General features: G+C 49.9%; 1 protein-coding gene and 1 pseudogene across 2 annotated transcripts; one reads left to right on the plus strand and one right to left on the minus strand.

Annotated features, from left to right (window-relative positions):
• Positions 1-1,259: 1,259 nt before the first annotated feature.
• On the plus strand, positions 1,260-7,021 carry LOC311216237 (olfactory receptor 14I1-like; the record flags this gene model as incomplete). The annotated part of the gene is made up of 3 exons (XM_084297783.1): positions 1,260-1,553; positions 1,914-2,150; positions 6,995-7,021. 3 exons carry the CDS (start codon positions 1,260-1,262, stop codon positions 7,019-7,021), a joined length of 558 nt encoding a protein of 185 aa, XP_084153909.1.
• A 1,363-nt stretch (positions 7,022-8,384) lies between these two features.
• On the minus strand, positions 8,385-12,000 carry LOC311216238 (olfactory receptor 14C36-like; annotated as a pseudogene). Its single transcript has 3 exons — positions 11,069-12,000; positions 10,074-10,104; positions 8,385-9,187 (listed from the first exon to the last, which is right to left on the minus strand). The product of its transcript is annotated as an olfactory receptor 14C36-like (transcript).
• Between the last annotated feature and the right edge of the window lie 3,893 nt (positions 12,001-15,893).

Genomic DNA, 15,893 nt, shown 5'->3' on the forward strand with positions numbered 1-15,893 from the left:
AGGCTGAAAGTCCCAGCAGGACCAGGTCTTTGTGTCCATGGCTATGGCTGTTTTCTCTGCCACTGAGGCCTATGAGGAGACAGCTGACTGTGAAAGCACCAGGGCCTCATTGCTTCCTCATCCCCTCCCATGAACCAGGTAGGGGTCATACCATTCTCCTGCACTTGGCAATGCACATCCCCATCTCCTACTGCCCCACAAAGAGCCCTGAGCAAGGTGTGACTGCTAAGGATCTCCCTTCCCAGGGGACATGGGTCAAGGCCTGGCCCTTGTGCTTGCTGACACACATCCAGTTTTCCTACACCTCAGTGTCACCTTCACACTGCCTTTGTCTCCATGTCCTCACTGCCTCCTGTGTTCTGCTCTAATGAGCTCCAAGGGAGGCTGTGTCAGTGCTGGCCCTCAGGGGGACACTGCAGGAAACTTGCCTCTGACTTGGACTTCTGGAGAGATGTCTTCAATTGTCTCTGAGTGCCTGAGGTTCGTGGGCTCATCAGCAAAGCCCCCAGAGGGGTGATTGCAGTGCCTTGGGCTGGTGCTGTGCTGCTGAGCTGGGCGGGCCTCGTGCGACAGAGAGAGCTCGTGGCAAGAGGGCCCTGGTGCAGAGAGACAGCTGTGCCCAGGAGCAGCTCCTCTGCACAGCACAGCAGGGCTGGGGGCTCTGACCGCAGCTGGCACGCAGAGAGGAGAGAAGGAGAGAGGGCTTGGAGGCACTGAGGAGCGCAACAACAGAGGGCAGCGTGTGGCAGGACACATCTGCAGGCTCCTGAAACCGTGAGGCTCTGGCAGCAGGGCACTGCAGGTGGGGTTACAAGAGGGGTCTTGTAAGGCTGGCACATCTGATTACTGATAGCATCTGTCAAGATGGGTCTCTCTGTTTCTCCAGAAAGGAGTGGAAGATGCTTTAGAGAATGGCATTTATAAGGGGTCATTTTCAGAAGAAGATTGAGGCTTTGTTTATCTGAAGGAGAAGGCTTTTTTTTTTTTTTTTTGGTTCAGTGCTTTCCGATTCCTGCACTGCAGAGGAGGCAAGTTTGAGGGTACTTTGTTTTCAGGATTGTACAGGAGACTGAGAATCCCAGAGTATTGCACAGAGAGATCAGAATGGAAACAATGAGATTCTGACAGGTTCTCCTGTAAAGAGAGAAGATCGCCTGGGGGGTGTGCTAAGATAGGGAATACGTTTTCTTCATTTAAGTCTGTTCTAACTTTGATCTGCATTCTCATCTTCAACAGGCAGCTGTGCTTAATGTCAGCAAATGCCCAACAGCAGCTCAGTCAGTGAGTTCCTGCTGCTGGCATTCACAGACACGCGCGAACTGCAGCTCCTGCACTTCGTGCTCTTCCTGGGCATCTACCTGGCTGCCCTCCTGGGCAACGGCCTCATCCTTAGTGCCGTAGCCTGCCACCACCGCCTCCACACCCCCATGTACTTCTTCCTCCTCAACCTCGCCCTCCTTGACCTGGGCTGCATCTCCACCACTCTGCCCAAAGCCATGGCCAATGCCCTCTGGGACACCAGGGCCATCTCCTATCAAGGATGTGCTGCACAGGTACTCCTGTTTCCCTCCTTGGTTGGAGCAGAGTTTTTTCTTCTCACTGTCATGGCCTACGACCGCTACGTTGCCATCTGCAAGCCCCTGCACTATGGGAGCCTCGTGGGCAGCAGAGCTTGTGCCCAGATGGCAGCAGCTGCCTGGGGCAGTGGCTTTCTCAATGCTGTCCTGCACACGGCCAACACATTTTCCCTGCCCCTCTGCCAAGGCAATGTTGTGGACCAGTTCTTCTGTGAAATCCCCCAGATACTCAAGCTCTCCTGCTCAGATGCCTACCTCAGGGAAGTTGGGCCACTTCTGTTTAGTTTTTCTTTAGCATTTGGTTGTTTTGCTTTCATCGTGCTGTCCTATGTGCAGATCTTCAGGGCAGTGCTGAGGATACCCTCTGAGCAGGGCCGGCACAAAGCCTTTTCCACGTGCCTCCCTCACCTGGCTGTGGTCTCCCTCTTTCTTAGCACTGGCATGTTTGCCTACCTGAAGCCCCCCTCCATCTCCTCCCCATCTCTGGACCTGGTGTTGGCATTTCTGTACTCAGTGGTACCTCCAGCAGTGAACCCCCTCATCTACAGCATGAGGAATAAGGAGCTCAAGGAGGCACTGAGGATGTTATTGCAATATTCAGTATTTCAACGAGGAACCGATCTTCTGCATGTGACTCCCTGAAGTATACCTGGACAAGGCAGAAACACCTTTGTTCACGTATTTCAAAAACTGTTCATTCTTTTCAATATTATTTCCATATGCTAAATATTTCTTTATACTTTTATTTTATAAATTTAATATATTTTTCTTCTTCTGTGTCCTTCTACCTTTTCTTCTAAGCCAAAGACTTCATGTAGAGGTGCTGCTAAGCTCTTTGTAACTAACTAAATAAAGGAACCAGCAGGTAGTCAGTTTCTGTGGATCTTATTTCTCATACACTCTTCTCAGGTACAGCAGTGGTTGTGGGATGAAGATCCCTGCTGCAACGTGGTGGAAAACCCTGGTGTTGTTTGGGGCTGCCCTTTTCTGCCCTGGCAGGCACTCCTTGCCTGCAGCCTTTGAGTAAGGGTTGCCACTTTCTTGGACCCACAAACACTGACATCAGCAAGACATGGGCGTTTTGGTGCTGGTCTCACTTCTCTTCCACACTGCTGTCTTGTAGCACCACTGAATCAGAACTGGCCTTCCAGCTAACACCCCTAGGAGTATGGCTTTCAAAAGTGAGGTGGAAGAAGCATTGAGGAAGCAGCCTGATCTGATGTGAAAGTTCTCCCTGCTCAGAGCAGATCTTAGCACTGGAAACCTCCAGAGCTCCCTTCTGGCTCTAATCCTGAAGGAAAGAAGGGGAGGACAGGGAGATAGGGGGAGGAAAGACTGCGGTGGGTTGAGGTATTGCTGACATATGTAATCCTTGCTCCACATTGTCCTCAGGGTTACATCATGAATGAGTTCATCCCCAAAAGATCCTCTGCCCCATGAGCACCCGGTGTCCAGCTGGTTTGGAAATACTGCAGAGACGTTCTTCTGATGCTTGTGTAACCAGATTGGTGATGGCAGGAAAAGACTGTTCCTTCACTAGTGATCAACTTTCTTCTTCATGTTAGGCCACAACTGAACATCCCTCACAATTCTTAGAGTGTTTGCTTTATGTCAGCGATGAACTGCATTAGGTCTCCTTATCAGTCTGAGGCACAATGCAAATACATTTTCCCTTCTGCCACTCCAGCACAAAACCTCTGAGTATTTTTTCCACATTGACCTGATGGGGCATTTCACATTTTTTACTTTCATATCCCTGATTGAAGGGGATGATTCCCAAACCAGGATAAGCAGATGGGTTCTGCTTCAGCCATTTGAACTGTCCTGTTCTTGAGTATTTCCGCCTGAGTTTTGCCACAACTCCTGCACTGTAATGCATCCCTTGTCTGGCATCACCCTGTCCCCTGTACTGTGGGATGACTGTGCTGTGGTGGGACGTGTTTCCAGTGGTTCGTCTACCAGACACCGTAAAGAATACTATAAGCAGGACTAGAGGGGTTCTGCTTACAGCCATCGGGTGGCGGGGAAGAAAGGAACAATTGGGTTTACTTGACTGGGTATAGTTAATGGCCTGGTACATCACACCCACAAATGTATCAGGCTCTACTGATACATCAGTACTCACCGGTGCACAGAGTACCCTAATGCCATCAAGCTAGAAAGAGGTAGAACCCACCTGTATTTCTGGAGTGACAGGGGGAACCCAATACATAACTGTACTGGAGGCTGAGGTGAGTCTAACTGGGAAGGAATGGCAAAAGCACCCCATTGGGACTGGCCCAGAGGCTATGTGCATCCTCGGCATAGACTGCCTCAGGAGAGGGAATTCAGAGTTCCAAGAGGGCACCACCGGTGGGGCTTTGGCAGAGCTGCCTTGGAGACAAAGGACATGAACCAGTTTTCTACCTTGCTTGGCCTTCCACAGAATCCTTCTGTTGGGGGTTTGCTGAGGGGTGAAGAACAGCAGGTGCCAATGGCTACCATGGTGGTGCACCTGAGGCAGCGTCGCGCTAACCGAGACTCCCTGATTGCCATCCATGAGCTGGGTCATCGACTGGAGAGCCAAGGTGTAGATGTAGATCTTGGGAGCGTGGTATAGTGATGGACTTGTCAGCACTAAGGTAAAGTTGCCTGACCTGGGTGACACGTCCCAGAGTAGTGTCAGGCACAATGCAATTCTTTTTGCCTTCTGCATCTATAGCACAGGAAGTAGGACTTTGCCCTACTCTATTGACTGGGCAGGTCTTTTCACTTTACTCAATGTACGTTTCCGTGGCTGGAAAGGGACAATTTCCCCAATGAGGCCAAGCTCATGGGTACAGCTACAGCCAATAAAGATATATTTTCTTTATTTTTCACCCTGAGTTTTCCACAGAAGACTCAAGAGAGACCATGGATGTCCAGGTGTGTACTGAGATTCAGGCTGAATTTCTCAGATTCCAAAATTCATTTCAATATTATTTTATTTTATTTTATTTTATTTTATTTTATTTTATTTTATTTTATTTTATTTTATTTTATTTTATTTTATTTTATTTTATTTTATTTTATTTTATTTTTCCTTGAATTATCTTTGAAAATTTTTCATGTGCTGAGCCCTGCTGCAGATACAGGGACAACGACCACTGTTGGCAGTGGAGGTGTCAGACCAGCACACTCTGCTCTTCCTCCCGATGAAGGTCTCCAAAGAAGTCACCCTGGATGAATAGCAATAGGTGAATGATTCTCAAAACTGAAATGCAGCAAAATTCAGGATTTAAAATGAAAAAGAAAAAAAATTATATTTGATGCTTTTTGAAAACTTCTTCCTTAACTACATCATGCAAGCTCTGCAAGTAGCTGCACAAGGCATGAAACCTTGAAGAAAACTATGGAAGAGATGTTAGGAATTTCTGCATTTTAATGAGTTTCATGGTGTATTTTGGTGTTCAGTCTATGAAGCTCAGGTACTGAGAAGAGAGTGATGTAACTGTTTGAGCAAGTAAAGTCAGAAGGACAAGTTGAAGTGACTTGGAGTATTAATGGGCCCCACTGAGGGCTATTACTAAGAAAGCCTCCCCAGGGCCTTGTTAGGGCAGATAATTGGAGGCCATGGTTACAGACAGGCAAAGCACTGTGCTGAGAAAAGTCTTGGTTGGTTTTGGTGATGCAGAAGGGCCAAGGCTTGGCCCCAGCCACTGGAACAGGAGATCCTGCATCCCCAAGTCTTTCTCAAGGCTCTTGCTGGAATCTGTGGGATGTGGTGGGCAGGGTGATGCTAAGGGAAGAACAGTGGTATGTCACCTCTGAGCTGCTGCACAGGGTTGCAAGCAAGCAATGAGGCCTCATTGCAACGAGTATAACATCTCTCCTCATAAGCTGTAGCCAAGGAGACAAATATCTGAGGGTTGTTAGCAACTTCCCTTTTTACCAGCACCCTCTGCCTTCTCCTCTGCAGGTTTTCCAATGCTGTCCCACACTTTGCCCTATTTCCTTGAAGTCTGCAGACACCCATCTCTGTTCAACACTTTGCTCTCATCCCTTGCTTTAACCAATGTCTCGTCAACCCTCACCAGCTGTTCCTTGAAACACAAAGCCATGGTCTGATGAGAGGGTGACCTCTGGCACTACAGCACAACCCCTTGAGAGACATTTCTTCCTCCTTGTGACCAGTTCCAACCTTCCAGGGCACACTTTGTGGCAAGTTTTTCCCTCCTGCTCTTTCCTACTACCACAGATAGCTCCATCAGGGTGGAAATCCCTCCTGAAGTAGGCATCCCAACCCAGCAGGCTCCTTGCGGCCTCTCAGCCTACCAGAAACAAGTCACCTCAGCAGCAGCTTCCAAGTCAGGGGCCTGCTGCTGGCCTTGCAGCTTCTTGGCTAGACACAGCCAAGCCTTGTGCCTCCTGCTGCTGTGCAGTCATGGACTCAAGCAGAAGGGACAGGACAACCCATCTGGGGGCCTTCTTTCTGCCTGGGTCCTCCTGGCTCTGGAGGCAGAGGGGATCCCCCAGTCAGCATGCCAAGCAGGTGCCTTCTGCTGGCCTAGCAGGGCCACTGGCAGATGTCAGCCCAAAAGTCCAGATCCCAGGGAGAAGTCAAGGCTGACCTGCCACCTCCAGACACAAGTGACCTCACAGTCCCTTTGTGTGACACGTTCCTGCTGCTGCCCTATCAACTGCAGACACAGAAGTGCCCTTTTGTCGGGGCTGCTGCGTGCCCTGGGGCTGCAGAGCTCTCCTCTGTGTACTCACACCAGACTGAGCACTTGAGCTCTGGTCAGGCCACATGGGAAATAACATGGTGCTCAGCAGTATATATTGGGGTCATCTTTCCAAGACAAGGTATCGGTTTCTCAGAGACTGGCAGCACAGTGGTCTGCTTATGGGAATAGCGAAGTTACTACATATTCCTCATGTTTGGGGTAGGAATTTCTTTTTCTTTTATTTTCCATTTCCTTTCCCTTCGTTATGTGTCTATCTCTCTGTGAGTTTATATGTTCGTTCACCTCTCTCTCTAGATGAATTTCCTCCTCTCCCTTCAGAGGAGGAAGAAGCAGACAGCTTATGCATGTGTAGTTTCTGGTGGAGGTGAGCAAGGAGGAGGCTCTTTATGGTGCAAGGAGATGGAAGTCCGTGAAGCTGCAGGAGCCCTGCTCTCTTGCCTGGCAGATCCCCAGCACACAGTGCCTGTGCCCCGCAGGGCCAGCCCCGCTCCCCAGGCCAGCACAAGAGGCCTGGCCCAGCCACAGAGCAGCTTGCCCCGAGCAGGGGCCTGCACAGAGTTTTCCTTTTGCCCTTTCCCCATCAGTGCAGGCCCAGCAATGCTGCCCTGCTCTTCCCCAGGGCCATCCCTGCTCCCAGACAGCCTTGTCCAGGGCAGTGTGTCTGTGCTAGCCTGGCTGGCCATTGCTGCTTTTTTCCCTGTGCTCCCTCAGGGCCCCAAGCTGGCGGTGCTGCTGTGAGAGCCAGGGGCTGTGGTGCCCTGGGACACCCGCGGGTCTCCCCTTTGCCTGTGCTGCTCAGGGTGGGCAGCAGACCTACGTCCATGGGGATCTCTGCTGCTGAGCCCCTTTCCATCTGCCCTGATGGCTCAGCAGCACAGGGCAGTGCTGGGCAGGGCCATGGGGTGTCTCTAAGGGCACAAAGGACAGGTGAGTGCTGCACCAGACCTCACCCACAGCACTTCAAAATGCATATAATCAATTACTCTGCAGTCTTATGGGCCTTTGCCTGCTGGCTCTTCACCACCTCTTGTGGCATTGCACAGCCCTCCTTTAGCCCATCGAATCCTCAGATTCCCCTTTTCCTTTACCAGACCCTTCTTTGCATGGTCACACATTTTATGAGGTTATAATCATTACCCACTGAACACATTGTCCCTGCAGATCCCCTGACATCTCCTGGAAACTCCAGATTCCTCTACAGGCTGCAATCTGCCATCTGCCCCACTGCAGGGGGTGCAGTCCCATGCAGATAAATTTAAGATCAGTTGTCATCTCCTTAGGCAAGTTCTGTCATAATGGAAGCTCTTAGTGCTGCCCTTGGTTCCTCAGGGACCACCCTGGGACTTTCAGCCTCTGTCCTTCACTCCATGACCAACCCCCAGAATAGAGAAGAGCAGGGAGCAACCCCTTGGCTCCATTCCTGATAGCACATTTGGAAGAGGTGTCCAGGCTTCTGGGTTTGCCGTGAGCAGCCCCATTTGTTACTGTGGTGCTAGTAGGAAGGCCAGCTGTGACCCAGGCCTGCACAGTGCCTGCTGCTGCTTGCAACCACAGTGATGCCACTGCAGAGAGAACAGGACTGTCACCAAGGTGCATGAGATCTAAGGGCTTATCCAAACATAAGAGCACAAGAGAACAGTGAGGAAGCCAAAAGAGAGCAGCAGTGACAAGGCCACGTTCTGCTGCTGGCCATGGCCATGGCTCCAGGGAAGCAGCAGCACCGACCCCAAGGCAGCAGAGAGGCAGAGCCCAGCGGGCAGTGAGGGGCAGCCCCAAGGGCCACCAGGGCTGCTCCTGCATGTGTCAGCTGGACTCTTGGCCCTGAGCCCCTCCTGTGTGCTGGGGCTGCTCCCCCAGCTCCAGAGGAGATGGGAAGAGGTGGCAGCTCAGAACAATGAATTTCTGATGACTTTATTATCAGGTTTATCTACACAGGAAGCCATCTTCTACAGAAAAATAATTGACTTGTAGGGGGCTAGGAATAATATTTAATCAAATGTGAAATAATGAGAGAAAATAATAAAACCGACATTTAATAATAGAAGACATCATATTATTTTCTTTCTGAGAATAGCTGGGATTTCTAATATTAGGCATAGTATTATAGGTGAATTTGCTGACGATGTGTGTATTCAAGTAGAGTCCTGATGGAATCCCTTAGTTCCTGGTTCCTCAAGCTGTAGATGAGGGGGTTTGCTACTGGAGGAACCACGGTGTACAGAACTGTGACCACAAGGTCCAGGGATGGGGAGGAAATTGAGGGGGGCTTCAGGTAGGCAAAGATAGAAGTGCTGACCATCAGGGAGACGACGGCCAGGTGAGGGAGGCACATGGAAAAGGCTTTGTGCCGGCCCTGCTCAGAGGGCATCCTCAGCACTACCCTGAAGATCTGCACATAGGACACCACAATGAAAACAAAACAACCAAATGTTAACAAAATGCTAAACAGAATTGCCCAAACTTCTCTGAGATAGGAATCTGAACAGGAGAGCTTGAGGATGTGGGGGATTTCACAGAAGAACTGGTCCACAGCATTGCCTTGGCAGAAGGGCAGGGAAAATGTGTTGGCTGTGTGCAGGACAGCAATAAGAAAACCACTGCCCCAGGCAGCTGCTGCCATCAGGGCACAAGCTCTGCTGCCCACGAGGCTCCCATAGTGCAGGGGCTTGCAGATGGCAACGTAGCGGTGGTAGGCCATGACGGTGAGAAGAAAAAACTCTACATCAAAAAAAAAAAGACTAAAAAAAGTACTTGGGCAGCACACCCTTGATAGGAGATGGCCCTGTTGTCCCAGAGGGCATTGGCCATGGCTTTGAGCAGAGTGGTGGAGATGCAGCCCAAGTCGAGGAGGGCGAGGTTGAGGAGGAAGAAGTACATGGGGGTGTGGAGGCGGTGGTGGCAGGCTACGGCGCTGAGGATGAGTCCTGCATCCAGGACTCGTGTCCCCAGCACGAGAAGCATGTGCATCTGGTAGAACAGGTCCAGAGGAGGGCCACAAAAATGATCAAGGGGCTGGAGCATGTCTCCTATGAAGAAAGGCTGAGCGAGCTGGGGTTGTTCAGCCTGGAGAAAAGAAGGCTCTGGGGTGACCTCTTTGTGACTTTCAGTACTTAAAGGGGTCTTATAAAAAGATGTAGAGTGACTCTTTGCTCAATTAGATAATGATAGGACAAGGGGGAATGGTTTTAAGCTAAAAGAGGGAAGATTTAGATGAGAGGTTAGGAGGAAACTCTTCATTTAGACGGAGCTGAGGCACTGGAACAGGTTGCTGAGAGACCTTAGGGATGCCCCATCCCTGGAGCTGTTCAAGAGCAGTGTAGATGAGGCCCTGGGAAACCTAATCTCGTAGGAGGCATCCCTGCTTACGGCCGGGGGAGTTGGAACTAGATGACCTTTAAGGTCCCTTCCAACAGGAGCCATTCTCTGATTCTATGGTCTCATGAGCTATACCTCAAGCATGACTCCCATCCCATCAGCCTTCCTGTGGTCTATCACCTGACCGGAACAGAAGGTGCCTCACCATCATCTTCAGTGCCTTGAGCATGCTACTGGCCTTTACGGTCCCTATCAGTGCCACATTTCTGCTGCTGGTCCGTCAGCTGCACAGACAGAAGTGGCCTCCCAGCCTCCCTCACAGCCATATGCCTCTTGCAGGTCCAGCACATCCTGAGGCACACCTGACCTCATCCCAGCATTCCCAGCCAGCTCCTCCTTGTGGCCTGAGATCTGATCACATACCTGTCACCTCACATGCCTCTTCCAATGCCATGGGACTGCTGCAGGACCTCACAGTCCCTGCCCTGCCCCGAGGGGACAAGCAGCTGAAGATAGGGGTGGAGTGGGGTTAAATTCACAGAGAGCATGGCTTCACATGCACAGAGTCTATGAGCTATATTCAACAGGTACATCCATATCATTTTAATGGGTGCTCATTAGCTGAATTAATGTAATAAGAAAATGCACAAACACAATGACAAACAAAACAAAACGAAACAGGTATACTGGCTATTCCATCAATTATTTGCATTACAATATATGTACAGAAGCAGATCAGATATTTCTTGCATCCAAGACACATCTTGCCATCAATTTCCACAAGGAATGCTTGAGCTCCTGGCTCCTCATGCTACAGATGAGGACGTGCTCTGCTGGAGGCACCACTGAGTACAGAACTGCCACCACCACATCCAGGGATGGGGAGGAGATGGAGGAGGGCTTCAGGTAGGCAAATATGGCAGGCCTGAGAAAGACGGACACCACGGCCAGATGAGGGAGGCACCTGGAAAAGGCTTTGTGCTGGCCCTGCTATAGAGATGACAGGACTGTCACCTAGATCCACAAAGTCTAATCGAAATACAATAAGTGGCAGCTGGGCTCTTGGCCCGAGCCCCTCTTGGTTGCTGAGGCTGCTCCCACAGCACCAGAGGAGATGGGAAGAGAGGAATACTGAGACCAATGAATTTCTGATGATATCTTTATTGTCTTTCTCTACCAAGGAAGCCTCGTTCTCTATGTATGTTAGATGATATGGTCAAAGCAAACACAAAATGTAACATTTAGAATGCTAAGAATAATATTATTAAAAACAAAATAAAATATTTTTAAAATACTAACAGAGAAAAATAATTTTTAAAATATTGTATCATTTTCCCAAATAACATTTTATTTCTTTTATGATTATTATTAATGATAATGTATTGATAACACTAGTAATGATAAGAATGATATTTTATAATATGAATCAAAATTGCATATTATCAGAAATACATTTTCTGAACACATTACTAATGCTTAAGAAGCATGTATTGAAACAGTTTCCTCACTGCATCCTTCACCTCTTGGTTCCTCATGCTGTAGATGAGGGGGTTCAGTGCTGGAGGCACCACTGAGTACAGAAGTGCGACCACTAGGTCCAAGGATGGAGAGGAAATGAAGGGTGGCTTCAGGTAGGCAAACATGCCAGTGCTGACAAACAGGGAGACCACTGCCAGGTGAGGGAGGCACGTGGAAAAGGCTTTGTGCCGGCCCTGCTCAGAGGGCATCCTCAGCACTGCCCTGAAGATCTGCACATAGGACACCACAATGAAAACAAAACAACCAAAGACTAAAGAAACAGTAAACACAAGTGCCCAAACTTCCCTGAGGTAGGCATCAGAGCAGGAGAGCTTGAGAATCTGTGGAATTTGACAAAAGAACTGGTCCACAGCATTGCCTTGGCAGAGGGGCAGGGAAAATGTAGTGGCTGTGTGCAGGACAGCATTGAGAAAGCCACTGCCCCAGGCAGCTGCTGCCATCAGGGCACAAGCTCTGCTGCCCACGAGGCTCCCGTAGTGCAGGGGCTTGCAGATGGCAATGTAGCGGTCGTAGGCCATGACGGTGAGAAGGAAATATTCTGCTGATATAAAGAACAGAAAGAAAAAGACCTGTGCAGCACATCCTTGATAGGAGATGGTCCTGGTGTCCCAGAGGGCATTGGCCATGGCTTTGGGCAGAGTGGTGGAGATGCAGCCCACGTCGAGGAGGGCGAGGTTGAGGAGGAAGAAGTACATGGGGGTGTGGAGGCGGTGGTCGCAGGCTACAGCGCTGAGGATGAGGCCGTTGCCCAGGAGGGCAGCCAGGTAGATGCCCAGGAAGAGCATGAAGTGGAGGAGCTGCAGCTCGCGCGTGTCTGCGAATGGCAGCAGGAGGAATTCACTCACAGAGCTGATGTTGGGCATTCTCTGACATTGAACACAGTTTTCTGTTAAAGAGGAAAATGCAGAAAAATGTTAAAACACATTTCTCTGAGGAAAACCTATTGTGTGTCGTAGAGCACCCCCAAACAGAGCCTCTCTCTTTGCAGAAGAACCTTTCTGCATCTTTCTTGTTTGAGCTGTGGCTGGTGTTGGCTGAGAGGAACACTGGGAGCAAGGGCTGCTGTGGCTCCATAGAAGTCCTTCCTGCTGTGCAGCTGGAGAGAGGCAGAAACATGGGGGAAAATTACATTCCGTCCACTGGTCAGATCCATGAGATGTGCAGTGTTGTTGCAAAAAACTCATCTTAATACAGAGGCAGAGCTGCAGGGATTTTGTTTCCTTTGTTTTGTTCCTATTATCCCGATAACACTTAGGAGAGGTATTGGATGGTTGAGCTCCCTGACATTTCCTGTGCACTCCTAGAGAAACCCTGTGGGTGCCAGGAGGAAAACAGACTGTCCCTTGGTGAAGACTGAGCAGAGCAGCTCTGTCGATCAGACCAGTTCTCAGCAGGCAATTGTCACCCCTCTGAGCTGCAAGACAATCGCTCTCAGGTGTTTCCCTGAGAAAAAATGTAGATGACTGCTAAACAAGGAGGGCCAAATCATGCCAGAGTTTGAGAGCATCTCTTCGTATGGGCTCTGCCTGTACTGCTGGCCATGCCTGCCCCACATCCCATGGGCTGCAGGGGGAGAGGAGGCCAGGGAGGGGCTGCTCCAGGGGAAGGCGTCTGCACTGCAGGGCATGGCCATGAGGTGCCCGAATCCCCCCTGCCACGGTGTTTCTGGCAACAGCTCCTTCTGGCCGCCTGCCCCTCTCTCTGATGCCTGCAACTGTCCCTGCCAGGAGCTGCTGCTCTGCGCCCACCTCTTCTTTCCCCCTGCCTGTGCTCACAGACCCCAACCCACGCGGCTGTGCTCAGCACTGCCCTGCAGCACCCTGCCACCAACAGGGCCCTGCCAAGGGGCACCTCCATGGCTGCAGGAGCTACGGGGCAGCTGACAGAGAGCCCGGCTGTCGTGGTTTAACCCGGCTGGCAACTAAACACCACGCAGCCGTTCGCTCACCCTCCCCCCTCCCTCTCTGGGACGGGGGAGAGAAATGGAAAGTGAAGCCCGTGAGTTGAGATAAAGACAGTTTAATAAGACAGGAAAATAATAATAACAAAATAATAATAACAATAATAACAATAATGTTACAATGGTGATAATAGGAAAGTAATAATAATATGTACAAACAAGTGATGCACAATGCAATTGCTCACCACCCGCTGACCGATGCCCAGCCTAACCCCGAGCAGTCCGGCCCCCTTCCCCCGGCTAGCCACCCCTATATATTGTTTAGCATGACGTCAGATGGTATGGAATACCCCTTTGGCTAGTTCGGGTCACCTGTCCTGGGTCTGTCCCCTCCCAGCTCTTACTGCACCCCCAGCCTGCCTGTTGGCAGGACAGAGCAAAAGTCTGAGGTGTCCTTGGCTTGGTATAAGCACTGCTCTGCAACAATTAAAACATCGGGGTGTTATCAGCACTCTTCTCATCCTAAGCCAAAACACAGCATTCCACCAGCTACTAGGAAGAAAATTAATTCTGTTCTAACTGAAACCAGGACATCTATCCACCCCTTATTCCATACCATTTATGTCATGCTCAGGTTACACTCTTTTCCATACATTCTAATTAGTCACCTATAGTGGTCATGGTAGTGGTAACATACAGTATTATATAGCAATTAACATGGTACAATTCAGTTCATGGGCTATTCTCACCCAGTATTAAATCTCCTTGAGGTACACACCGGACCTCTCCGTTCTTTTGCATCACCCACCAGGTGTATCCAGGTCCCTGAGCGAAAACAATTCCACGAATGGGTTTGCCTTTTCCTGAGGCAGGAGTAGCCCAGACTGTTTTACCCAGCATATTTTTTACATGCACTACAGGAACTTTATCCCCATCTACAGTACGTAACAGGTTTGATTGGGCAGGTCCAGCTCGGTTGGCAGATCCCCTAGTATTGACTAGCCAGGTGGCCTTTGCCAAATGCGTATCCCAGTTTTTGAATGTCCCAGCGCCCATTGCTTTCAATGTAGTCTTTAACAGTCCATTGTATCGTTCAACTTTCCCGGAGGCTGGTGCATGATAGGGGATGTGATACACCCACTCAATACCATGTTCTTTGGCCCAAGTGTCTATAAGGTTGTTTCGGAAATGAGTTCCATTGTCTGACTCTATTCTTTCTGGGGTACCATGTCGCCATAGGACTTGCTTTTCAAGGCCCAGGATAGTGTTCCGGGCGGTGGCATGAGGCACAGGATATGTTTCCAGCCATCCGGTGGTTGCTTCCACCATTGTAAGTACGTGGCGCTTGCCATTGCGAGTTTGAGGGAGTGTGATGTAATCAATCTGCCAGGCCTCTCCATATTTATATTTCAGCCATCGTCCTCCATACCAAAGAGGCTTTGACCGTTTGGCTTGCTTGATTGCAGCACATGTTTCACAGTCATGAATAACCTGTGCTATAGCGTCCATGGTCAGGTCCACCCCTCGATCACGAGCCCATCTGTATGTTGCATCTCTACCTTGATGGCCTGAGGTGTCATGGGCCCATCGGGCTATAAATAATTCACCTTTATGCTGCCAATCCAGGTCCACCTGAGCTACTTCAATCTTAGCAGCCTGATCCACCTGCTGGTTGTTCTGATGTTCTTCAGTAGCCCGATTCTTGGGCACATGAGCATCTACGTGGCGTACTTTCACAGCCAGGTTCTCTACCCGAGCAGCAATATCTTGCCACAATGCAGCAGCCCAGATGGGTTTGCCCCTACGCTGCCAGTTGTTTTGCTTCCATTGCTGTAACCATCCCCACAGGGCATTTGCTACCATCCATGAATCGGTGTAGAGATAGAGAACTGGCCATTTTTCTCGTTCAGCAATGTCTAAAGCCAGCTGAATGGCCTTCACTTCTGCAAACTGACTCGATTCACCTTCTCCCTCAGCAGCTTCTGCAACTCGTCGTGTAGGACTCCATACAGCAGCCTTCCATCTTCGATGCTTCCCCACAATACGACAGGACCCATCAGTGAACAGGGCATATTTCTTTTCATTCTCTGGTAACTGGTTGTACAGTGGAGCTTCTTCAGCACGACCCACCTCCTCCTCGGATGATATCCCAAAGTATTTACCTTCTGGCCAGTCCATAATCACTTCCAATATTCCTGGGCGACTGGGGTTTCCTATTCGAGCCCGCTGAGTAATTAGTGCAATCCACTTGCTCCATGTAGCATCAGTTGCATGATGCGTAGAAGAGACCCTTCCCTTGAACATCCAGCCTAGTACCGGCAATCGGGGTGCTAGGAGGAGCTGCTCTTCAGTACCGACCACCTCTGAAGCAGATCGAACTCCTTCATATGCTGCCAGTATCTCCTTTTCAGTTGGAGTATAGCGGGCCTCAGACCCTCTGTATCCCCGGCTCCAAAACCCCAGGGGCCGACCTCGAGTTTCCCCAGGTTCTTTCTGCCAGAGGCTCCAGGTGGGGCCGTTCTCCCCGGCTGCAGTGTAGAGCACATTCTTTACATCTGGTCCTGTTCAAACTGGCCCAAGGGCTACTGCATGGACTATTTCCTGCTTAATTTGTTCAAAGGCTTGTCGTTGTTCAGGGCCCCATTCAAATTCATTCTTCTTACGGGTTACTTGGTAGAGCGGGTTTACAATCAGACTGTAATTTGGGATGTGCATTCTCCAAAACCCCACAACACCTAGGAAAGTCTGTGTTTCTTTTTTGTTAGTTTGTGGAGACATAGCTGTTATTTTGTTGATCACATCCATTGGGATTTGACGACGTCCATCTTGCCATTTTATTCCTAAAAACTGGATCTC

This window comes from Netta rufina, assembly GCF_964035555.1.
Source record: "Netta rufina genome assembly, chromosome: 18".
NCBI classification, from domain to species: Eukaryota; Metazoa; Chordata; class Aves; order Anseriformes; family Anatidae; genus Netta; species Netta rufina.